At 43.8% G+C, this 26,361-nt stretch overlaps 1 protein-coding gene and 2 long non-coding RNA genes across 3 annotated transcripts in view; 2 read left to right on the top strand and 1 right to left on the bottom strand.

Moving 5' to 3' along the window:
- The window catches only part of TGFBR3 (transforming growth factor beta receptor 3), a 140,712-nt gene extending 134,966 nt beyond the window's left edge, over positions 1-5,746 (top strand). The window contains exons 16-17 of the mRNA XM_081194006.1: positions 2,189-2,296; positions 5,153-5,746. Of these exons, the coding sequence (XP_081050132.1) occupies positions 2,189-2,296; positions 5,153-5,271 (227 nt within the window). The 3' untranslated portion in view covers positions 5,272-5,746. The remainder of the gene's footprint in view (positions 1-2,188; positions 2,297-5,152) is intronic.
- LOC308586948 overlaps positions 1-26,361 on the top strand; it is a 562,568-nt gene that overhangs the window by 449,211 nt on the left and 86,996 nt on the right. The window lies entirely within an intron of this gene.
- Positions 922-4,682, bottom strand: LOC308586932. The gene is made up of 2 exons (XR_014008146.1): positions 2,421-4,682; positions 922-1,137 (listed from the first exon to the last, which is right to left on the bottom strand). It is a non-coding gene; the product is annotated as an uncharacterized lncRNA (long non-coding RNA).

Below are 26,361 nucleotides of genomic sequence, written 5' to 3'. Positions count from 1 at the left end.
GAGGCAGAGCAAGTAGTTTTTATGGAATTTAGTACTTCTGCAGAAAGCCATTCTGGAGAGGTAGCAAGAGTATTAGGTTTGGAAACGGAGGACTCGGGTTCAAATCTCCCTTCAACCATGAGCTTTACTTTGTGGTATTGGATCATGGTATTGGATCACACAGAGTTGTTCTGAAACTAAGGGCCTAACTACTTACTACATTACAGAACTTCTTCCCTCCCGGGAAGTCACTCAGAGAGAGAGAGAATTTTTAAACAGAGAAGGAGCAGTGACTATAGTATTTTGGGTTTGTTTTGTTTTTTTACTCCAAAGTGGCTTTACCTAGAGACAGATGAAAGAAGAGAGGGCTGGATATTGAGGTTCAGTTATGCATATGTAACATGTAGATGGGCCCTTACAAGCTACTCTGGATTCCTTGGGAAATAAATGAGCTATAAATGCAGGCAACAAGCAAATATAATCAGGAGTAGTGCAGAAAGGAGCTTATATAACAGGATTCAGCAACTGGCCTGAATCCAGTTCTCCAAGACAAGGGCATGGAACCTGTCATTGAACTTCCACTTCCATCAACTACAACCACCATGGGAAACAGTCAGGGATGATGGGAGTTGTAGTCCAACAACATCTGGAAGGCCACAGGTTCCCCATCCCTGCTCTGAGAGGTGCTGCTTTATGCTCAGGTGCGCATGCGCACACACATCAGTATAGATGTGGACATTTATGGCATTTGAGGGCACAGAATTGTCTGTCTGGCATCTTTGGTGGCACAGGAACTCGTACGTTAGAGTGGCCATTCAGGGAAGCTAGTTGCAAACGTAAAATATATAATAAGGCCTCTGGTTTCTTGATTAGCTCCAGATTCAGTAGTTAAAGTATTTTGTCACTGAGCCCTTAGTCCCTAGAAATAATACATAATAAAACTGAGTCTTAAAAGAAATTAATTAGGATTGCATCATGTACATGTGTCTGTATGAAAGAAGTAAAAGATCAGGATGAGTGGAAGTTGCTGTCGTTTTCCAGCATGTGTTCAGAGCGATGCATTCAGGGACCAGATGCACTCTCGTACAAACTGCCCTGCCTCTCCTGTTGGGAAAGCTCAATATTATGGGCTGGAACTGATTTCCATGATTAAAACATCTGCCAAAAGTGGGGAAAAACCAATTGTTTCTATTTATGCATTTGCTGACTTTCAAGCTGGCACCGCCTCCCCGCTTAACAGCCTTTCCGCTCCCCACCTAATAGACTGAAGATGCTGGGGAGCAAAATTGGCAGGGCACTGGTTTAATTATTTTTATTTTTAAATCCCTCCCTATCCCAAAGGCACATACTTGAAGGATATGAGAATTTAAAAATAAGTCTGCTAACATTAGAAAATAAGTTATTTTAGTCCTACAAACTGAAAACAAGCAGCAGCTAGCAGGAAATGTAGTGGGCCTACAACTTGAGCTGGCTTTAGGTGGCTCAGGGCCACATTTTCGGCCGCATCTAACTTCCACGCTTTGTTCCCATGGCTCATGCACCGTTGTCACGCTGCCAGATGTGCTGATTTCTGGAGGTTAGTCTTTCCTTCAAGTTGGCATTGGATCCAGAAATATTGGTGCACTCTTGAAGTGCAATGCAGTGGCTCGTTTCAGCAGGCAGTAGGGGTTGGCAGACAAATCCTATCTGCTCTCAGAGTTGCCTACCATCAGTTTCCCCTGCATTACTGTATTTGGTGCTATTTTTCTAGAAAAAAAGATGCCAGAACTCACCACGAACACCTCCCTTGTTCTCTTCAAATGGCCACGGAACCCACCTGAGAAGTGCCGGAACTGAGTTCCAGAGAGGAGTGGCTGAAAATAAGCCTTGACTCTGTTTATTTATAAAAAATATTTGTATGCCACTATACAGTTAAGAAAAAGAATAATTGCTGTTTACCATACATAGGGAGAGACCAAAGGCAGGTGGGCAAGAAAGGAGGCACAGGGTCTGTTTTTAGCAAAGGAAGGAGGAGGAGAAGGAATTTGAGTTCCCAGTTGATGGGCTCATGGGCTACTAACTGCTGAGCACTGATAATCAAAATGCATAGGGAAGCACACTCACACTTTTTGTTTAGAATGCTCTCTCGCTCTCTAATTCTTTTTTTTAAAAAGCATTCTAAATAGAAGTACTTCTTGATTTACTTAATTTGTTTTCTCCATTTTCACAGCTGTCTTCCACGGCCTGGACACTTTGACAGTCGTGGGCATTGCCTTTGCAGCCTTCGTTATTGGCGCGCTGCTGACAGGAGCACTGTGGTTTATCTATTCTCACACAGGTGAGCATGAAAATTCTCTCTCTCTCTCTCTCTCTCTCTCTCTCTCTCTCTCTCTCTCTCACACACACACACACACACACACACACACATCGCATAATAGCATAATACGTTGACTGTGGGTCACCTGCTGGTAGCAGCCAAATGGAAGCGTGTTGAGTCAGATTGGATCCTTAAAGTCTGGCATCTACCAATCATAAATAAACTGCCACAACAAATACCACCCCAGCAGAGGCTAAAAAAAGCTGAGGAGCAGTGGCATAGCCTGGGTTGCCAGTACCCAAGCCCACACGGAGGAGGGAAATGTATGGAGTACACATGTGCCTTCAGCTGCCTAAGGCATCCATGTCACCCAAGAGATCACAGCCACAGAGATAAGAAAACAAGAGTCATTCTGTTGTCTGGAGAGGTCACTTCCTGGTTTACACGGAGAAGCCATTTTCAACGGAGCCCAGTGATGGAAGTGTGTATTGAGGCAGCACCAAGTGCAGGAATTTTGTACCCCTAACAAATTTTGCACTCAGGCCAAACCCCCCACCCCTTCTCCCCCATGCTACACTACTGGTGGCCCGTAACTATGTTTTTGGTTTGGACAAGGCTAAATAAGAATGAAACTATTTATGTTTGAACTGAATCTGTAGGAGGAATGGGTTTCTATTTGACTTTTCTGTATTGTTTTTATTTTAAGTGTGAGCAGCAGGGAGGAAAGACTTGCAATTGGGTTTTATTTTAGTTGTGTGCCTTGCGTGATTTGTATATTTTGGATGTTTAACTGTTTTATAAAACTGTAATAAAAATCTAAGTTTAGCAGCGGGAAAGGGTATTAAATCAAAGCAGGTCATGTTGAGCCAAGCATGGCAAGGGAGGGCTTGCTTTGTACTCTGAAAACTGAGGATCTGTTTGAATGAACAGAGGTGACAGAGGGAGACTAAAACGTGTAGCGAACATTCATTGAAAAGCTGTAATTTAAAAGAAAGGGGAGAAAAATAATTATAACCATGCCCCAGGTGTCTAGCAGTCTATTCAATTCCTTCTCTTAAACAGAGTGGCAAAATAAATTGGTGGAGTGGCAAAAGAAGTATTGTCAGAAAGCTGAAAAGAACTGGAAGCTAATAAAGAGGGGCACCTGCAACTTTCCCCTAGGAGATTCTCTCAAATGCCATCCACCTTCAGAATTGGTTTAGGGCTGTTGTTACAGCAACCGCCAGCAGACCTATCAGCTCTCGATCCCTCTTGTATGTTTGAAAATTCCAAGCTCCCAATGGCAGCCAGGGAATGAGGCATGTGCCAAAGGAAAGAGAGGAAGGCAAAGCTGACCGAGAATAGGGGGAAAGGGATTGTCAAACCCACTCATTCAAATTTGACCCATTTTTCCAGCCACATTTCCCACCAGTTGGTGGGCATCTCACTAGCCGGTGTAGATTTATGGCTGCTAGGCTCATTCCGTGTACTGCTCTGAATGGATGGAGGCCGAGGTGCTGCAGTTGGAGGCCGTGGCAAATAATGTTCGTTCCACAAGCAGAGAAAAACTGAGTTCTCTTCCCCACCCCCCTTTGGAAGAGGAGGAGGAGGAGGATGGAGAAACGATTTAATCTCCAGCAGAGAATGGTGCCACCGAGACAAGAGGGCATAACCCCATACTTGAAAGGGGGAAATGCATCTGTGGAAAGCTGTCCGGAGAAAGGAGGAAAGGAAGAGGCGAAAGGGAGGGAGGGGGAAGAAAAAAACCGAAACGATATATTTTTGGCATTCAGACTTTGACAGCTGTGCATGCCTTTCCCCCTGAAGACGAAAAGGTATTCATTCTGCACAAAGTTAAAACAAAATGTATACAGATCATATCTGGTGCGCTGTGGTTGCTGCACAGCTCTGTGTAATAGTGGAATGGGTGACAGCAAAACTGTAATAGGACCCAGCAGCTGGGAATATAGGCCAGTTTTGCAGTTTGCAGAGCACTTTCCTGGCAGAGGCTTGCAGGGGCCCTATTAAGGGAATGGAAGCAACTGTATTTTCTGTGTTTAATATGGAAATAGGGTGGCTTCCCCCCCCCCCCCAGTCGGCACTCAATGTTCCTAATTTTTAGTGCAGGGAAGCTCCCCACCCCAGCTTCCTTAAACATGGCTTTTACAGAGATGGCTTTTGCAATGTAAGGGGAAGGATGTACGGTTAGATAAAGTACATACAGGATAAAGTGACCCATTCAAGTGAGGAACTTGAGAAAAATCCCAATATATGGCATGAACCCAGTAATTTCTTAGAGGGCTTTCTGCTAAAAGGCACAGCAGTACATTATGCTACAAAAAAGCATCAGACTAAATTCTAATCTGCATTGCAGGAAATGTAGGTGTTTCTATGGATTCACATCAATAAAACTAACACATTTAAATAAGTGTTTCATGAGAAAGATGAGGCCCTTCTCATGTCTCCAGTCGGACCCCTGAGATTTTTCCCTATTTCTACTCCTTGCTATCCCATCCCTTCCGGAGGCCTCTTGTGGAAATAAGTCACAGTTTTTCATTTTACTCAATATGGGGGAAAGGGTCACTGCGATATAGTGCAGCAAACAGAACCTAGAAAAGTCTGTACCAGGGAGATTGCGTTTGCATTGTTGAGCTTTGGGGCAGTCCTATATTCTTAACACAGGGCTGTTGCAAGGACAAAATGGAGGCTATCTTTGAGCTCCGTAAACCAATAACAGGATATGAATGATATGCACATACATAAATTAGAATCACAGAATTGTAGAATTGGAAAGAACCTTGAGGGTCATCCAGCCCAACTGTGATGGCAAGAAGATTGTGGAGATGTTCCTTGTAATACCAAACTCTTTCTCCCTCCCCTCCTGTTTGTTTCCTCCAGGAGAACCGGCAGCAAGGCAGCCGGTCCCCACATCCCCGCCGGCCTCTGAAAACAGCAGCGCAGCCCATAGTATCGGCAGCACACAAAGCACCCCCTGTTCCAGCAGCAGCGCAGCCTAACCCAGGGGACGTGATGCAAGCCCCCGGAACCACGTAGGGGAGCAGAGGTTCAAAAGGAGCTGTTTGTTGCCATTTGCTTTGAAAGGATTGGTTTGGATTCTTTGGCAGAACGAGGAAGGATTTCCTTCATGGTCCTCGAACTTCTTGCAGCATGCTCTAGGCTCACACACGACAAAGCTACTCTTTGCAGGCAGCTGTGGATTGCGCAGAAAACATCCACAGGCTCGCGACGTGAGACACTAGCCGGTTCCCCCACCATAAACACTGCATTGTCTTAACAGAATCATAAGCACTAGGTTCCGCAGACATCAAGGAGACACGAGGTGTGTCAAGGGATTTCAGTCTCATAAGCTGGGGGGAAAGGTTTTGTTTTCTGTCTCGTTTGATCCGGGGATTCCACCTCACCAGAACGAGAAAGCTTCCAGCGCAGAGGATTACCCGTTGCCATTATCGCAATATATACATCTTGATCGTTTCTGTGGTTTTTGAGCTTAACTCAGTGCTGTGTTTGGCCCACCATTATCTTGTCCACCACATCAGGGATTTGCCTTTGCCAACCTTTAGCAAACAGAAACTAATGTTTCCATACATAACATGGCGTGTGGGACATATGTTGATTTGATATTCCTGATGACTTCCGTATACGTCTGTTTATCCATCCCAAAGCCTGCTTGGAAGCATAATGCGACACTTAGTGCCATTTCAGTTTCTTAATTTTTTTTTTATTAATTGGAGCTACCAACCTTTGCACAGGACTTAGCCCAAAGTCTTTTACAGTACAGTGTCTGCCGCCTGCTACAAGTAGGCCAACAATTTGCATACAATTTTCACGCAAAGCCACATGGCGCCAATGCGCACGTGCAGCTTCTGCACGTACAACAGCTTTTCTTTTCACTGCAGCGCCAGGCACTGCTTCCTATGAGGATTTCCATTGTGTGTGCATAACCTTCCCTGAAATTATGGTGAATGAGGAGTACAGTGGTGCCTCGCAAGACGAAATTAATCCGTTCCGCGAGTCTCTTCGTCTTGCGGTTTTTTCGTCTTGCGAAGCACGGCTATTAGCGGCTCAGCGGCTTAGCAGCTATTAATGGCTTAGCGGCTTTAAGAAAAAGGAAACAAACTCGCAAGAACTCGCAAGACGTTTCGTCTTGCGAAGCAAGCCCATAGGGAAATTCGTCTTGCGGAACGACTCAAAAAACAGAAAACTCTTTCGTCTTGCGTGTTTTTCGTCTTGCGAGGCATTCGTCTTGCGAGGTACCACTGTACCTGTATATGCCCCAAGTGCTGTGTCCATACTGAAAAACCCATGGGGCTGTAACTTGGGGTTATTGCAAGTGATATTAAAACCACACGTGAATGGTGAGCACTTGTGTGCTCCAAGGTGGGGTTGATTATGGACCAGTTTTGAACCTTTGGCCCCTGAATATACTTCTGCAAATGTGGTCATTGCCAAAATTCAGGAAAATATAGATAAATATAGTCCTATTTGTTGTAGGACTAAGCCTTTGGGATTTTTTTGATTCACAGTGATCTAGAAGCACATTTTTTAGACCTGCCAATGAGTGCAAGTGTTTCTAGTTGTGATGTGGAGACAACTACAGCTCTGTGTTTTGGGCCTGGTCCACAAAATATACATAGATATCGTTGTCTTTTTTGCTGTATATAATCTACAATTAGCTTACTGTTATCGAAAATTCTTAGGTCAGAACTTCATTCTTTGCTTCTTCTAAGTTTTCCAAAATTTTGTGGTGATTTTTTTTTTTTTAAGCGTCAAGAGGAGAAAACTATTGAGCTAATTGTTCTGTATGACTCACCATGAATAGGAATGGAAGGGTTCCTTACAAGCCCCTTTATGGTTTGTATCCAGTTGCTTGTTAGTCATCGCAACGTTGCAATTGGATATCTCCCAAAGTAGCATTTGGAATGCAAAAAAAGAGCAAGCCGGTACTAATTTTCATAATATTTTTTATAACTCTCGCCTCCCGCTAGCCTTAAAGTACCTCCCAAATGAAAACCAAAGGTTGCAATTTGAAACTGTAGGAATATTGAGTTGTCGTTTTGTGAGCTGAAACAGAGTCTCCTGAATCCTCCTCCTTGAAAACAAAATAAGAGATATTCTCCCTTTGTAAACAGTTCATATAACCTTCAATGGATATGGCTTTTTTTGTTTTGTTTGGCCTTGCTGTAGCAGGAAGCACAGCGGGGCTTTTCTGAAGCAGGTCTGATCTCTCCCCTTGCTTCCGGGGGACCAGGGCCCATCTGAGAGGTGGCGGAACGCCATTGTGGCACGTTTCAGCTGGGGGGAAAGCCAGTTCCTCTGTTGCCCTTAACCCGAACCACCCTTTTAGCCTATTGGGTTTTACACTGGCAAAGGTGACAAAACTTCACAGGGGCTGGTGAACCGACAGATAAAAAGGGCTCCTGGCCTATTCGGAATATATCAAAAATAAATAAATTTGAACTTACATAATTCACATTCTCAAAAGTGTTTGCGGGGTTGGATTAGTGGGAGGTGTCTGGATAAGCAATATGCTACCTGTGTATTTAAAAAGAATGCGCTTTGCCTAACCTTCAACTGAATGTATTAGATAATCATATTCTATGTATGAAAACCTTTAAAATGTCTTCAAAGAAGACTAGAGTCTTTTAAATCCATCATAGCTATATTTTACTACATTAAATGTGGGCATAAATATAAATATATATTTAAATATAAGTGGCTTTATATAAGATGTTCAATTTCAGTTACTGTGAATTCTACGGTTTTATACGCTCTTTCTCTGCCCTCTTCTAACCCCCCCCCCCCCCAGATTTTATTAAAACCAGAGATATTATTGGAAGTATTATAAACTTGGTTGTTGGAATGAAAGGTTACATTTTTGTGTAAAATAATTAAATGTATATTTTTGAGAGAAAGAGATGCTGCATTATCAATATTTCTATCAAAATTGACTCTGAAAACCTGGATCTATATTTACAGACATACAAAACCAAAACAGGCAATATTTACAAGCAGAGAAATGACATTTTTCTAGGCTTATGTTCGAGATTATAATTAATTCATTGACCGCGATGCACTTAATTGCGAATGCTTCAGAACGCTCACTTTATTATATACAGTTTTTATTATTATTATACTTACTTAAATGGAAAGTTATGGAGCTAATGGAAAATTCCTGTTGGTTAATTGACAGTAGAGCAAATGCCAGATGCAAATGATATCCCTAAAAAATTTATGCTGTCTACGCATCCAGAGACATGCATGCACTAGGATGCATAAGCACATCTCTGGTTCCCATGGGCTGCTCCATTAGACTGGAGGAGCAAAAGGCATGTGCGCATTTCATGTGTGGTTGGGATCCATTCCTGGAAATTAAAAGGAAGTTCTTGTGAATGAGAGAATTCCATACCTGCATTGCAGCTCTGTGCTCATCACTGGTAAAAGGTGTAAACCACAAAGCCATTTGGTCCAAAGTATTGCTGTTGTTTTCCAGGGTGAGCTGTCAAGTCCTTATATTAGCAACAGTGGAGGGCTGAGTTATGCTTTTGTAATAAACCAGGCATGTACTGAGAAAGGGAATTTATGAACAGATACCTTTGCCATAAGAGAGAACAATGGTTTCTTCCAGTGCCATTGAAGTCTATTTTTATGCTACAAATGTAAGCTCTACGTTTTGAAGTCCTTTATTATTTTTTCATGCAAGCTTCTTTTCATGTTTGATGTTGTGTACTATTTCATTTCATGTTGCATAGTAGTGTTTTTGAGAACTTTCCATTGTCTCACTGACAAAGTGTTAAACCAGGCACCCCCAAACTCAGCCCTCCAGCTGTTTTTGGGACTACAATTCCCATCATCCCTGACCACTGGTCCTTTTAGCTAGGGATGATGGGAGTTGTAGTCCCAAAACAGCTGGAGGGCCAAGTTTAGTTTTCCCTTACAGTATCTAATCACCCACATTTGACTTTCCAGACATCTTTGCATTGAACAGCTGTTACTTTAAGGTCGCGTAAAGTCAACATGTCACGCATTGTGTAGGGTTGACAGAGGGTGGATCTAGACACAGGTTTAAAATGCTATAGATAAGTAAAAAAAATTTTTTACAAGAGAAGAAGAAAAGCCCATGTAAAAATCCATATAAACTCATTTTTTGCTCTCTGGCACCATCTGGTGTTGGATGTTTATAACACTTTCAAAACGTGACGAATGTAGCCGAGTCCAGATTTCTGTGTATTACTTTGAAAGAGGATTGTATGTTGATTCCCACCCCCCACCCCCAAAAAAATGTTTATGATGATGTGTTCTTGTCTTTTCTATGTGCATCTACCTCATGCTTCAAAAGAAGACCCTACTGCTGATTGTAAGTGCAATCCAACAGGTATGGCGGCTTGGCATCCACCATGCATTCCAATGGGAATTATGCATTGCTCTTCTACAAGGCCCATTGGAATGAATGGAGGAGCCACAGCAGCCGCCTGTCTCGGTTTGCACACTGTGTGAGAATAAGTGTAGATTTGTTTTAATGAGGCAACTCTTGTCCTGTTTTGTTCATCTGTCCTGGGGTGTTCATGAAGCAACTGAATCTCTATCCGGACTCTGCCATTTTCAAAACACAATACGCTTTACCTTTTTATATATATACAAGGATATAACTTTTTTTAACTGAGCGGGAGAAATATACCTGCTAAATCCCTGTGGCCAGTATGAGCACCCCATTGTCTTTGTTTCTGTAGTTTGTGTGTATCTCCAAATAAATAAATAAAAATCTATAACTGATAAGTTGTACAGTTTTGATAATGCCCATGCCATGTTACCTTGGATCTTCACTGCTTAATAAAGGTATAACAATTATTAATAAAATGTGGTTTGTGTGTGTGTGTGTGTTTCCCTAAACAACAAACTGTTCTGAATCATTTTGAGCTTTACCTTACTGAAAGAGGGTTATCAAATCATACGTTTTGCTTGAATGTTAATAGCGGATTTGAACACTCCATAATGTGTTGGAATATCGAGTGGCACCATCTTCCCCTTAGTGAGTTGTGTTGAACTCTTTCTAGACCCAAAAGGGAGTTATAATTAAGCACATCTTAGCACTGTTTGGTTAAAGACCACAGCAGCATCCCTTTACATTCCCAACAGTTTTTTCTATTACTTTTTTTTAAAAAAATCATTACAGTGGTACCTCGGGTTACATATGCTTCAGGTTACATACGCTTCAGGTTACAGACTCCACTAACCCAGAAATAGTACCTCAGGTTAAGAACTTTGCTTCAGGATGAGAACAGAAATCGTGCTCCAGCAGCACAGTGGCAGCAGGAAGCCCCGTTAGCTAAAGTGGTGCTTCAAGTTAAGAACAGTTTCAGGTTAAGAACGGACCTCCAGAATGAATTAAGTACTTAACCCGAGGTACCACTGTACAGTGCTTTCGTCTAATACTTCTGAAGCCCACAAGGGTGTCTTCATTCATGTCAAGCCAACGAGAAACCATTTGTGCAGAAACTCCACTGAGATCACTTTCAGCTAGCCACATGTTGCATTTAGAGTCACTCATAAGTCGCGCTGATTTCGACACAGCTTGCTTCCACATTTCGGCTCTGCGTTTAAAATATTTAATCTAGGGCTCTTAGCAATGTGCTTTCATGCTGCCACCCCGATGAATCATGGAAGTTATTTCATAATAAGTCACAGACCATTGTTTGTGTAGAGTTATAGCTCACAGAGGCACAGAAGATATATACGAAATAAGCATGGGAGGCAAAGGAGCTATTTTTTTCCTTATTAGAACATAGTTTTCTTTTCCAAGTTGGAATTACGATAAAACATAAAGCCTGTCCTTCAATTATCTTGAAGACTTACTCATTTACGTTTTTAAGAAAGGTGGTGTCATCCATTGAAGGAGAAAAAATATTTTAATAACCAGCTAGTTTTGTTGATTGCATGACTCAAAATGTTATAAATTGAAACCTCAGTATATTGCGAAAAGAACGTAATTTTTAAAAGTGCCGTTTCCTGCCAGACACTTGTGAATGAAACCAACATTTTGGATAACAAAGACTATTAACTTAGTGTCAGTTGTGAGAGGAATATAGACCAGACTCTTTTCACTCTAAACAAATATATATATATAGCAGCACAGCCAAGACCAAGGCAACATACGAGGCCAATGCTTTTTTCTGATAAAACGCTAGAACAAGTCATTCCGTAATTGTACAGCTGAAATTTATGGGGACTGCTTGCTGCCTTTGTTTTTGTTCTTTATTCCCAGTGCCTTAACCTCAGAGCAGACCTTCTGAACTTATGTGCCTTTACGTGGATATCATAGTGCTCCATGAGCAGAAACCAAATTACGTCACCCACCTGCCTAAAAAGGTCAGAGCTTACATTTCTCTTTCATGGATTTTCTCATTTACTGGAAACCATAATGGAAATCTTTGCAGCCAGTTTGGAAAAGGAGTTTAAGCCGAAGCAACATTTTTTCTCCTGCAATGGCACAAACAAATGATTTTTGCATCTCGCCCGCCTCTCATTTTATCCACTGAGTCATTTTCTTATCACTTCGATCCATGTTGGAAAACAAACGCTTAACAGAAGGTTGGGAAAGCCTGTGAACTGAGTTGCCATGTGATCGTTCTTGTTACTATCAAGTTCTCTGAGTATTTATATCTGAATCCTAGAAAAATTTGGATGTAGTTCTGTTTTCTTTTATAAACCTTTTGCTGGTTGCTTGTTTTCCATTATAGATTGACAACACGGTTCCAGTGACTAAGCCACACACTCCACTTTAAAAATATTGCTGAAACAAATGCAGGATTCTATTTCATTAAAAAGAATAACGGATGTTTTTCAGTGGAGGGAGGGGGCAATCCTAATTGCTAGGCCCTCAGGATTCCTGAATGACTAGGAGCTGCCAATCACACACTACGGAACTGCAATATAGTCCATCCCCTTCAACATTTTGCCAATGAAAATAGGGACGTCCTAAGGAAAAGTGGGACATTCTGGGATCAAATCAGAAACAGGGGTGGCTTCTGTAAATCAGGGACTGTCCCTGTAAAATAGGGACACTCATACCCTCCAACATTTCTTCGATGAAAATAGGGACGTCCCATTCCATAATGATAATTTTACTATTTATGCCCCGCACATCCGACTGGGTTGCCCCAACCACTCTGGGCAGCTTCCAACATATATAAATACATAATAAAACATCAAAAATGAAAATATCTTCCCTATACAGGCTTGCCTTCAGACGGCTCAGGGGTCAGATAAGTCCATACCCTCCAAGATTTCTCCAATGAAAATAGGGGCGTCCTAAGGAAAAGTGAGGGACGCGGGTGGCGCTGTGGGTTAAACCACAGAGCCTAGGGCTTGCCAATCAGAAGCTCGGCGGTTCGAATCCCCACAACGTGGTGAGCTCCCATTGCTCGGTCCCTGCTCCTGCCAACCTAGCAGTTCGAAAGCACGTCAAAGTGCAAGTAGATAAATAGGTACCGCTCCGGCGGGAAGGTAAACGGCATTTCTGTGCGCTGCTCTGGTTTGCCAGAAGCAGCTTAGTCATGCTGGCCACATGACCCGGAAGCTGTACGCTGGCTCCCTCGGCCAATAAAGTGAGATGAGCACCGCAACCCCAGAGTCGGTCAGGACTCGACCTAATGGTCAGGGGTTCCTTTACCTTTACCTTTTAAGGAAAAGTGGGACATTCTGGGATCAAATCAGAAACTGGGTTTGCTTCTCTAAATCAGGGACATCCCTGGAAAATAGGGACACTTGGAGGGTCTGGAAGAGTCTAGGCCTTCATAAAACCATATTTTCAGCATTCCAGGTGGAATCTTGTTGAAGCTTACTCGGGAGTAAATCTACACGTCAAAACTTCTCAAAAGGGTTTGCACAGAACCAAGAAGAGTGTTGGGTGGCAAAAAGCCTCAAAGGGGGGGGGGGAGGAAACCAGAGGGTCTTGGTTGATCTTATGGAAAAGCAGTCTTTTAATGATCCTGTGACCAAATAAATCAAATTCAAAACCTGACCTCAGATAGACAATTGCTGCACATGACACATGACAAACAATTTGCTTTTAATGGAAGGGATGCTGATTCTCCCTTTGGTCACAAAGTCACAATACTTCTTCGGATTCCTTTGTATTCAAATAATATGTTCGCCTTCCTTTTATGCCCTTTACAAATAAATGTGTTGAGGTGTTTGTGTTTGTATGCAAAGCCAGAAAATCATGACAATAGTTCCTTGGAGAGGGCTGTCAATTCCAGCAGGCAACTCATGGGGTTGCCACATTTCAAAAAGTAAAAACCAGGAGCTTTATTTGAGCTTTCTTTTAGGAAGCCACCAAAATTGCATTTTTTAGACAAGCCCCAAAGTTTTTCAGCTCCCCCCCCCCATTACTGGGTAATGTCTGGACATATGGCAGCCCTATTAAAGGCAATCTAAGTGAGAGCAAGTACTTGGTGAAGGAAAGAGTGACATGGGCTTCCTATTGGCAGGGGGCAGAATGGGTTGGAACCCTGTCAGTTCATGCCTACCACAACAGATGTTAGGAGGCAGCGATTTCCATCCCTTCCTGTGTTCATCTCAAACTACTTCTATTCTGCTGGAAGGGACAAGGATGGCGCAGTGGTCTAAACCACTGAGCCTCTTGGACTTGTTGATCAGAAGGCTGACGGTTCAAATCCATGCAATGGGGTGAACTCCCGGTGTTTTGTCCCAGCTCCTGCCAACCCAGCAGTTTGAAAGCATGCCAGTACAAGTAGAGAAATAGGTACAGCTGCGGTGGGAAGGTAAACGGCATTTCTGTGTGCTCTGACACTCGTCACGGTGTCCCGTTGCACCAGAAGCAGTTTAGTCATGCTGGCCACATGACCCGGAAAGCTGTCTGTGGACAAACGCCGGCTCCCTCGGCCTGAAAGCGAGATGAGCGCCGCAACCCCATAGTCACCTTTGACTGGACCTAACCGTCCAGGGGTCCTTTACCTTTATTTTATTTATTTTTTTACCTTATTCTGCTGGAGTTTGGCTTCTACTAAAACCCACATTCTTGGTTTTGCTATTGTCTGTGGCTAAAAGCAATCTAATTCCAACAGGAGCGAAATGTAAAAAAAAAAACGAAGTTGAAAATAATTCCATCCTTTAGATAGCATTTCTGGATGAAAACGAAAACCACCAAGAATGAATATTGTTTGTATTCACATGTGTGGCTTTTGGGGTTTTTTTACATTGGACGTGAATGCAAATTGCGGCAAGTTGTGCTCCCACTTCCATTTCGGACAGAATTCTCCAATATCGTCACGGTCACCTCTGATACTCTGCAGGAGGTTCCTGAGCAGAGAATTCTTGGTTGAAAGAGTTCTCCAAATGTAGGAAGCTTGAAAACTACTCCATCTGTCTTTAGCTGGAGGGTCAGGACCATAGCTGTCAACATTTCCCTTTTTTAAAGGGAAATTCCCTTATTCCGAATAGGATTCCTCGCAAGAAAAGGGAAAAGTTGACAGCTATGGTCAGGACTCAGTATTGGGCCACAGCCCGGCCCTTAAGTACCGTAGATTGCATCAGCAGCACAGAAATACATTTAAAACATAAAACAGTTGGCAACTTCTTGAGGACAACCCCATGGTCCAATGGAATTGCTGTCTAAATGTATATTTTTATTCCTAAATACGTCATGCTTAAAATCAATGCACAGCTGCTGTGGTTAGTAGTCCATTCCTGATATGCTCACCACTGAGTTAAGTGGAAAGGCAAGGGAACAAACTGTTCACTGCTCATCCGGATTTGGGGGTCTGCCTTAAAAAGCTCAAGAACTTTCTGAACCAGTAGAATAAGACCGGATTTTCTAATGGCGTTAGTATATAGAGGAAACATTTAACCAATAGTCATCTTTATACAAACATTCAAGTGCAGCTGTTTAATGAGGTCTTTAAAGTTATGGCAAGGAAATCTTTAAAACGCATATTGAGGAAGTTGTGGAAATGCAGGGAAATAGGAGAGTTAAGGTCCTTGAAGTGCTGCGTTAAGAGAATACATCATAACATGCAGGTAAATTCTAGGATAGCAGCCCAAGCCTATGGCGTCATTAATTACAAACCCCAAAATCTGGGATCCCCTCAAAACTAGTGCCAATTTTTTACAACCATTTTGCAGTGTTTCGCAGCAAAAACCCTGTGTTTTGCAATGCCCCCCAATGGAGAAATGGATGCTCAAATCCAGGGGGTCGCAGGATGACCCAAAACCCAACGTCGTCTGATTCACTCCAAAACGGTGCCAAACGTCAGCAAAGGTCTTGCAGCAGCTTTTTGCGGCTAAAAACCAGCGTTCTGCAGCAGCCCCAAAACAAAGTCCTTGACACCCTAACCAGAGTAATAGGGTCATGCTAAACCCGACGTTGTTTTCACCGTGAAAGGCTGCTGCAAGACTTTTGCCGACATTTGTCCGGTTGCAAGGGGGGGGGGCTTTTGATGGTGCTTTGCGTCGTTTTGAAGTGAATAGAACAATGTCAGGTTTTGGACGAAATCGTGACCCACAGTTAAGGCCCTGAAGGTTCATTTTTTGAGCTGCAGTGAAACATAGGGGTTTCTCTGCAAAATGTTGCAGGGGGACTTTTGCTGATGTTTTACACCACTTTGGAGTGAGTCGGACGATGACGGGATTTTGCCGAAACCGTGAACCCACAGGTTAGGGCATCGAAGGCTCTTTTTTCGGGCCACAGAGATATCTGGGGTTTTCACTGACAAACATTGCAGACGGCCTGTTGCTGGCATTTGGAGCCTCTTTGGAGTGAATCAGATGACATTTGGTTTTCGGGATGCAGCAATGACAGTGTGCCCTAGAAGTGGACTCTGGGCCTGAACGATTAAGTCCCAACATCCACAGCATCCACACACACACCCCACACTCACACACTCCCAATCACCATGGGTTTTGTTGACAGACTGCTTCATTCAGGAAACACAATGGCCTTCTTCATTTGAGCTCCAGATGCACTTTAGGGAACCAGACGTTCCTACTGGGTTTGGAATTCTGTTTTGCTGGCAGCACCTGTGCACAACGCATCATTCCTAACTCATTTGCCATCTATTTTGAATCAACGTCTCGTATTGGGGAAGCCAGCTTCCAAATGTTAAAAGCATTTACTTTCTGTCCTCCTGGTGCACAGACCATCCTCTCCTATTCCTCCATCTGCTGGGCTTCTTCTTTTTCTCTCTGCATTTTGTATTTCAAGAAAACCTAAGAAGGATTACAGATCATCACAGCTGGAGATTATTTTGGACATACCCTGGTAGTCTGCTGGCTCTCTCCTTCTTCTCCTTCTCCTTCTCCTTCTCCTTCTCCTTCTCCTTCTCCTTCTCCTTCTCCTTCTCCTTCTCCTTCTCCTTCTCCCACCCATTTCCTCCCCAAATAGCATGGTACCATAGTTTAGTACCATACAGAAGCTACATCTTGAGCTTGGTTGGTGGTGAGTCCTTCTCAGGGGTGCCGACAGAGCTGTAGCTTGAGGAGCGAATCCTAAGTTTGGAGAAGGGGAGAGTGAGGAAAGAGGCACAATGCTCTATATAGCTTGGAACCAGAATGGTTACAGGATAATTTCACCTCTTCTGCACAACACTCTGCAGGAGAGGACCTCTTCTAAACAGCATCTCATCAGGAGGTCTATTCCATACAGTGTAGGAATCAGGCCTTTAGGGTGGTGGCTTCTGCCTTTTGGAATGGTCCATTACATATCAGGCAGGGGATAGTTCTATTATCTTTTTGACCCTTATTGAAGACTTCCTCCCCTTTTCAACAAGCCTTTACCCTTATCCCAGTCTGTGTCTAAATTGTATATGATATAGAAAATTTTGGGTGGGTGGTTTTTGCTGCCCAACTCCCCAAGGGGATGAGTCCCCTAAGTCCACGATTGGTCAGAGATGAATGGATGGAGGCAGGATGCAGCGAAAGCAAGGCAGATCTCTACTTTTCTGTTGCAACAGACATTCCCTCCCCTCCTAGCAAGGAGGCAAGAGAGATTCAGAACCAAGAAGAAACATCTCATTTAAGGGTTTGCATTTTGGCGTGGAGAAGAAGGACACCCCCTATACAAACAGTCAGAAATTACATCACACATAAGGTGGGGTTACTGTGGCTCAGGCAGGTCCTGAGGATTTAGCAAGCTTCACATAGTTCCAGACACAGTTTACACAAATAAATAGCATTTGATAAGACAACCAGGATTCCCGGTCAGACATCCCTCAATGCAGAGCATCTGGGCAAACAATGACAATTAATACAAAGGAGGTTCATAGATATAGGGTTAGGGTGATTAAGGAGGCAGAGGAAATTTTGAGAGTCTCTAGGAGAGCCAAGATGGCTTTTGGATGGCTTTCCTGTACTCTTTTAGACCTGTGGTTTCTATACTTATGTATGTGTGTTTACCTTGTGCAATTACCAACATTTATACTATATTTGAGACCTTGGGATTCCTATAACATATGCACAATTGTTTTTCATTGTCAGTGTGTTTATTGATAAATTGCTTCAGAGTGTCTCAGGACAGGAAAAGCTGTTCGTAAATAAAATAAAATAAAATCAATAAAGGGCTGGGAGGTTTCTTTTATGTCTGGATCTTGAAGAAGGAAAACTCCGGCTATGGCCAGATCTCTTGGACATGCAGGAAATGTAAGAAATGTAAGAAATATGGTCCAGGGCATTTTTAATGAAATGCAGTCCAACCTGCTCCATCGGCTGCACCAAATACAGCAGCCCCCAGTCCCAGGGCTGTGCACATAACAGCACTAGTTCAACACTAAGACTCTCCCAAGAATAAGAAACTGTCATGGAAATTTAGGGATGAAACAGGTTAAACTGTAGAGATTGTTTACTATTTTGGGTGTGTGAAATTGTCACTTTGTTCTCTCTGGCTTCAGCTAGCTTGGTAAAGAAAAAGCATTTTATATGCGTTGTATATGCGATATAACATTGTGACACCAGATGGCACTGTTTGAGTCCTGTCTTTCCCTACCGGATTTCCCTGTATGAGTTTACAACGTGTTTAACTGAATCGCTTCTTTGATGTGCCTAGATCCAGCCTCTGTATTTAGACATATCTGAATATACAGTAACCATGATTATTTCAGAGATGAAGCAGCAAGTTTGGGTCTATGTTATAGGTACAATTGGAATCAAGATGGCACACCAAACCTTTCAAAACCCCATGGATTGCTAACCACTGATTTCACAATAGCATTGATTTTTATTTTATTTTATTAGCCTCTTAACATTCCTGAGCAATACTATAAACCTGCATTTTGTTTAGATTTCTTCCTAAGGAACATAAGCAATACAAACCACTGTAAGCAAAACAGGATGAAAGCAGGTTGAATGCTCATTGTCATATAACTTCCCTGTAAAAACAAATAAGGAGAAATGCCCCATAAAGTTTGGACACAGGCTAAGCACCATGCAAGTTTTGTGTAAGCAAATCAGGTTGAATAATAAGCAGCTTGTCTGCAGGAAACAAAGGAAGCCGACCAGTGATATATAAGCTAGGCACCATTAGGTCCAGTCGTGGCTGACTCTGGGGTTGTGACCCTCATCTCGCTTTATTGGCCGAGGGAGCTGGCGTTCAGCTTCCGGGTCATGTGGCCAGCATGACTAAGCCACTTCTGGCGAACCAGAGCAGTGCACGGAAACGCCGTTTACCTTCCTGCTGGAGTGGCACCTATTTATCTACTTGCACTTTGACATGCTTTTGAACTGCTAGGTTGGCAGGAGCTGGGACTGAGCAATGGGAGCTCACTCCGTCACAGGGATTCGAACTGCTGACCTTCTGATCGGCAAGTCCTAGGCTCTGTGGTTTAACCCACAGCGCCACCCGCATCCCTAAGCCAGGGTTACAGTCACAAAAACTGAGTGCCTAGTTACCATTTTGGGGCCAGTCGTCTTTTTCAATACAATTTGATGGTTCCTGAAATGCATTCTGACTGTGAAGATAAAATACCGCAGATATAATTCTATAGGCAAGATCCAAGGATCCCCAGGCACGCACCTCCAGATGGTGGAGACGACAGGTGCCATCCTGCTGCCTGGACATCTTCGCTTGGTTGCAAGTGGCCGATAGCCAAGTACAAAATGCAGCTGGCGAATTTCGAACACTGAAGCTGCCTTATACTGAGTCTGATCATCCACCCACCTAGTTTAGTGTTGCCAACAATGACTAGCAGTTGTTCTCCAGAGTTTCAGACAGGAGTCTTTTCCTGGCTCGGCCAGGAGCTGTCAAAGATGGAACTGGGCATCTTTTGCTCGAAAGGCATGTGTTCTACCACTGAGTTGCAACCTTCTGTTTGCCTGCTGTCTCACCAGAGAGGTGCATGCTCTGGTTATCTGCTGCTTGGACTACTGCAACATGCTCTACGTGGGGCTACCTTTGAAAGTGACCCAGAAACTACAACTAATCCAGAACGCGGCAGCTAGACTGGTGACTGGGAGCGGCCGCTGAGACCACATAACACTGGTCTTGAAAGACCTACATTGGCTCCCAGTACGTTTCCAGGCACAATTCAAAGTGTTGGTGCAGACTTTTAAAGCCCTAAATGGCCTCGGCCCAGTATACCTGAAGGAGCATCTCCAACCCCCAACGTTCTGCCTGGACACTGAGGTCCAGTGCCGAGGGTCTTCTGGCGGTTCCCTCACTGCGAGAAGTGAACCAGGGAACCAGGCAGAGGGCCTTCTTGGTAGTGGCACCCGCCCCGTGGAACACCCTCTCATCAGATGTCAAGGAAATAAACAAGTATCTGACTTTAGAAAAAAAATAATTTTTATTGCATTTTTTCCAGATATAGTATTAAACAACCAAAGAGAAGGAAGAGAAAAGAAAAAAAGTACAGATAAAGAAAGAAAGAAAGAAAAAACCAACCATTTCAACAACTTGTTTCAACTTTCCAACGGACTTCCCCACGTCTCCCGCACAGAGCATTCTTAACAATAAATTTATCAGCAAATTATAACCTTGTTTCATGTGTTACTTTGTACTTTCAATTGCAATTTAAGTTTAAATCCCTTAATATCCATTTACTCTATAAGCAAACATATTATCCTTTTTGGGCATTTAAACATTGAATCTTTCATTAATAATATCTAATTTCATATATATTCCATTCTCTTTGCTGGGGCTAACATTCAAATTCATGCGAAATCCTATAGTTCATGTAACTTATAAAATTTTTGCAAATAGTCCTTGAATTTTTTCCAGTCCTCCTCCATTGCTTCTTCTCCCAAATCTCGGATCCTGGCAGTCATCTCAGCCAACTCCATGTAGTCCATCAATTAACAAGTATCTGACTTTAGAAGACATCTGAAGGCAACCATGTTTAGGGAAGTTTTTAACGTTTGATGTTTTATTGTGTTTTTAATATTCTGTTGGGAGCTGCCCAGAGTGACTGGGGAAATTATTATTATTATTATTATTATTATTATTATTATTATTATTATTATTACATTTACATCCCACCTTTCTTCGAACATGTAACCCACAAGGCCATGCATGTGATTCCCAGGTGGTCTCCCATCCAGATGCTGACCAGAGCCAAACCTGCTTAGCAAGATGGTGGCCTCATGTGTCTCCATAACATAACCTGGGTTGTGGGAGAGACGTCCTTGTCCTTGCTTGTCTTTCTTTTAGTATCTCCCTTGAAGGTTGATTGAAGATTCTTCTGGGACTTTTTTGGGCCCACATCTTTCTGTCGAAAAGCTGGGGAACGCCCAGGTATGAGCAATCAGGTCTGGCCCCCACTGTGTGCAATCTGAGCCTGAGAAACCATTAGTAACTCATCAAGTTGTCCAGACATGCTGAATAAAATCCGAATTACTCATCGATGTTGTACTCGTCTAGCATTGTGTATCCCCAAACAAACATGTTCTCATTCCCATCCAAAGCATCTGCTTTTATTTAAATCATTTTGCAGCTTTGTTTCTTTTCTTTAGACGCAAACCAAACACGCTGCCCCCCTTCCACCAAAGCAAGCCCCTCCGCCTAAGGCTGCTGTTCTTTAACAACGTCCGTATTCGGCTGCAAAACGTTCTAAAAAGAAATGTTTTCTTCGAGTTTGGTTGCCTGGAACCTACGCAGCTACAAAAGGAAGTTTACCCCAGCGTAACAGGGTAACTATTCCTGAATCACTTGTACTCTTCTGAGGGCTGTGTGTGGTTTCAGGTCAAGGGCAGCGGCGGCATGCCAGTCAATTAGTGAGTAAAGTCTTATTCAGAAACAATTTTGAATGGGCTTGGCCTCATATTCAAAATGGGCCCTGGCAAATCAGAAGCACGTGGGCTGTTCCATCCCTTGAGGACTGTTTTCCAGCAGCAGCAACAAAATACTGAGCTGAGCACACAAGGTTCTCGTTTACTCCACAATAGTTCAGACCGAGACCCTAATCCTAATAGCATGTGAGCAAATCTTGACACAGGGTGAAAAGTAGAGCTCCCAGAAATACTCCCCAATTTACTCTGCTTCCCTGTAAGTTTCCAAGAGAATATGAGAACTGCCTTTCTAGAATACAACAAGGTCCATCTTGTTTAGCGTTTGGTAGAGCGCTGTGGGTTAAACCACAGAGCCTAGGACTTGCTGATCAGAAGGTCGGCAATTCAAATCCCCGTGATGGGGTGAGCTCCTGTTGCTCGGTCCCTGCTCCTGCCAACCTAGCAGTTCGAAAGCACATCAAAGTGCAAGTAGATAAATAGGTACCGCTCTGGCGGGAAGGTAAACAGCGTTTCCGTGCGCTGCTCTGGTTCGCCAGAAGCGGCTTAGTCATGCTGGCCACATGACCCAGAATCTGTACGCCGGCTCCCTAGGCCAATAAAGCGAGATGAGCGCCGTTTACCTTCCCACCGGAGTGGTACCTTTTTATCTACTTGCACTTTGATGTGCTTTCAAACTGCTAGGTTGGCAGGAGCAGGGACCAAGCAACAGGAGTTCACCCCGTCACAGGGATTCAAACTGCCAACCTTCTGATCGGCAAGACCTAGGCTCTGTGGTTTAACCCACAGCGACACCCGCGTCCCACCATACAATGTGTAGCTAGAGCATAAGTTTCTGCTAATTCACAAAATTAAATATTTTAGCAGAAATACAATGCTGCTCTGAACCTCGTGGACCAAACTGCACGTTGCTTTTATCAACATCAAATTGCCAGTGGCGTAGCGTGGGTTGTCAGCACCCGGGGCAAGGCAAGTAATTTGCGCCCCCTAACCCGTGGATTTTAGCAGGGGGCAGAGAGCTGCGAGTGTGAGCGCCCCCCCAGATGTTGCGCCCGGTGCGGCCGCCCCCCTGCACCCCCCACGCTACGCCACTGCAAATTGCAACACGCGTTATAAACTCAGGGACATTGCACACAGAGAGCAAATGACCTTCTAAGTATTTTTTTTTTATTTTTATGGAGATGTCTTGTCCAAGGCCATCTAGCAAATGGTCCTTGGTTTTGGCACAGGAAATGCATTAGTGAAACACATGCTTATTTACTTCAAGCGCTTTGAAGATTTTGTTCTGTTTTTATATATATACCGTATTTTTTGCACCATAACACTCACTTTTTTCCTCCTAAAAAGTAAGGGGAAATGTCGGTGCGTGTTATGGAGGGATTGCCAACGGGTGGCATGCCTACGGATTTTCCTCCTCTAAAAACTACAAGCGTGTTATGGTCGGGTGCGTGTTATAGAGCGAAAAATACGGTATATATATTTAAAAATATTCCAGATTGTAAATCTGGTTCTCTTCCAATATTTCAGCTCAGAATGCTCGCAGAAGTCATATTCAAGGCACAGTTGGTGTGACCTAATATATATCCATTTCATGACTTCGATAGTTTGTTTTCTTAGTGCCAGGTTTTTATCAAACAAGAAGAAGAGGGTCTTCTGCGTAGACCACCAGGAACATAACCTATGGAAGGTCTTTTGTCAAGTTCAAGGTTCTGGCTTGGTATTGCCTCAAGGCAACCCAATATGATCGCCTCGCTCACAGAAATCCGACACAAAGACCCATAACAATATGATCAATGATCCTAGGGGGGAAACGATGTTATTCACAAGATAAATAATAACGGGAAAGGAATGACCTAGCCTCAAAACATTAAGAGAAGGTTGCTGACCTTGTATTCTTAAACAAAGTAGAAACATTGCCATAACGACAAATGAAAAGTCGGCTTTCTTTTAGAGATGCATGTAAAGAATTTCCCCCAGCTGGGTTACTGTTTTTCTTTAAAAAAAATTAAACAAGTATTTTAGGCTCAGAAACAGAGATTGGCACAAACATCTTGTTTGAACAGGCAAGTCATGTTTTGCAACGAACACCTGCGTGCGCTGAGGGACTGAGGGGATAGAACAGGAAAGGGACGAGGGGAGAAATCTCGCCTGCCAGCCTTGCTGATTTTGGAAACCATGACAATTCAACATACCAAAAGGCCTGAGAGTCTTTTCCTCTTTTGGTCTATTTTTTGGGAGGAGATGTTACACTTTCGCACTATAAACCGTGATATCGCTTTTTGTATGACACAAACCATGTGACTTCCAAAATGGCTTGCCCTTTAGCGAATCTTCTCGGCTTTTCATTAGGTTTACCCAAGCTCTACCATGCAGAACCAGGTGCGAAAGATACCGAATCAAAGCAAAGGGTATGTCTGAGCACATTCTGAGTCTAGGATTACAGGGCTGGAACAGGGCTGAGGCCACCATCCTTTTGCACATCCTCTTTGCTATTGTTAAACAATTCGGACTCAGAAACGCCTGCTAATGGATCTACCAATAGATCCTGATATCCTTTGGTTCATCCTTCCTCTGGGAGTTTACAAATCAATGCATCAAATCAGACAACAAACCCTATAATTAGGATTCCAACTCCTTGTCACATCACCAAACCAGTGTATAGTCCCAGGTCAAGGGAGCTGACCTTTTTTCTACAGACAGCTTTCCGGGTCATGTGGCCAGCAGGACTAACCCACTTCTGGTGCAACAGGACACCGTGATGGAAGCCAGAGTGCACAGAAACGCCATTTAACTTCCTGCTGCAGTGGTACCTATTTATCTGCTTGCACTGGCATGATTTCGAGCTGCAAGGTTGGCAGAAGCTGGGACAGAGCAACGGGAGCTCACCCCATCACGTGGATTCGAAGCGCCGATCTTCTGATTGGCAAGCCCATGAGGCTCAGTGGTTTAGACCACAGCACCACCCACTGTCTGTCGACAAACGGTGGCTTCCTCGGCCTGAAAAACGAGATGAGTGCCGCAATCCCATAGTCGCCTCTGACTAGACCTAACTGTCCAGATGCAATAAGAGCAGGACTTGGGGGCAGATGTCGAGGACCCACTCAGAGCTAGCTTGCCCCATCTGATGTACAAGCTAGAACCCGTTCAGAGGACGGAGACCAAGATGACAAAGGGTCTGGAAACCTAGTTTTATATGGAACGGTTGAGGGAATTGAGTATGTTTAGCCTGGAGACTGAGAGGAGGTATGATAGCCATCTTCAAATATCTAAAAGGCTGACACTTGGAAGATGCTACAAGCTTGTTTTCTTCTGCTCTAGAGGGCAGGACCTGAACCAATGGCTTCAAGTTGCAAGAAATGAGATTCCGAATAAACATCAGGAAGAACTTTCTGACGGTAAGAGCTGTTTGACAGCGGAACGGTCTCCCTCAGGAGGTGGTGGACTCTCCTTCCTTGGAGGTCTTAAAGCAGAGGTTGGATGGCCATCTGTCATGGATGCTTTAGCTGAGATTCCTGCATTGCAGGGGGTTGGACTAGATGACCCTAATTGTCTCTTCCAACTCTACAACTCTATGATTCTACAAAATAATCCACACAGTAGTGTGTGACACGGTAGGACAACAGGTTTATCTTCTGTCAGTCACGTCACTATTGCTTCTTCCAGGAGGTGGAGAGGGCAGCAAGGCTGGCAAGTGTGCTGGTGTGAGCACCAGATTGGCTCATCTGGGGCATTTGCACTGCACCAACCTTGCTGCTAGTGATGTATGGAAGTGAGAGCTGGACCATAAAGAAGGCTGATCGCCAAAGAATTGATGCTTTTGAATTATGGTGCTGGAGGAGACTCTTGAGAGTCCCATGGACTGCAAGAAGATCAAACCTCTCCATTCTGAAGGAAATCAGCCCTGAGTGCTCACTGGAAGGACAGATCCTGAAGCTGAGGCTCCAATACTTTGGCCACCTCATGAGAAGAGAAGACTCCCTGGAAAAGACCCTGATGTTGGGAAAGATGGAGGGCACAAGGAGAAGGGGACGACAGAGGACGAGATGGTTGGACAGTGTTCTCGAAGCTACCAGCATGAGTCTGATCAAACTGCGGGAGGCAGTGGAAGACAGAAATGCCTGGCGTGCTCTGGTCCATGGGGTCACGAAGAGTCGGACATGACTAAACGACTAAACAACAACAACAACCTTGCTGCCTTCTTGACCCTCTACCTCCCGGTAAGCAGCAGTGATGCAACCAACCAGAGGTCCCTGCCCCAAAATGCCATTTATCACTGAACACACATTTACCATCTCATGAGGGGAGGAAAGCCAGACCACTAGGTTCAGCCCCTAAAATGACCTAACTGCAACACTATGCATGTTTGATATAGGATAGCTTGGTGAAAAAGCATGCGGGACTCCTCAAATTTTAATTGTGCAGACAAGGGAATCTCAGCAGGCTCAGCTGGTCATGCAAGCTATCGCTGCTGCATTTCCCTCTTCCACACAATGGCTAAATCTGCAGAATACATCTCAACTTTCTGCACCTTGATGCTTCTGGGAGGAACAAGACCAGACCCAGACTTGGGCCTCAGCTTGAGAGAAGGGTCCCTGACCATCCTGTTCCTTCTCCTCTGCAACTGCTGGTGCCTTCCTCTCCATCTGTCTTCTAGTTGCAGCTTTCCACCCGTGCCCACTTTCTGACTCTCTCTTGCCTTGCTCAGTTTATTGTTTCTGAGGAGGCTCCCCCCCCCATCTCTGCTCAAGGGAACTGACCTCTCACAGAGCAGACGGCTGCTTCTCAGGGGACTCACCTCCCCCAACTCAGACTTCCCACTTCTTCTGTCAGCCCCATCAAGGACCTTATTCCCATACCTG

The sequence above is a fragment of the Podarcis bocagei genome, assembly GCF_964188305.1.
Source record: "Podarcis bocagei genome assembly, chromosome: 5".
Taxonomy (NCBI): domain Eukaryota; kingdom Metazoa; phylum Chordata; class Lepidosauria; order Squamata; family Lacertidae; genus Podarcis; species Podarcis bocagei.
The sequence above is the reverse complement of the archived record's forward strand: the minus strand, read 5'-3'. Positions and strand labels throughout refer to the sequence as shown.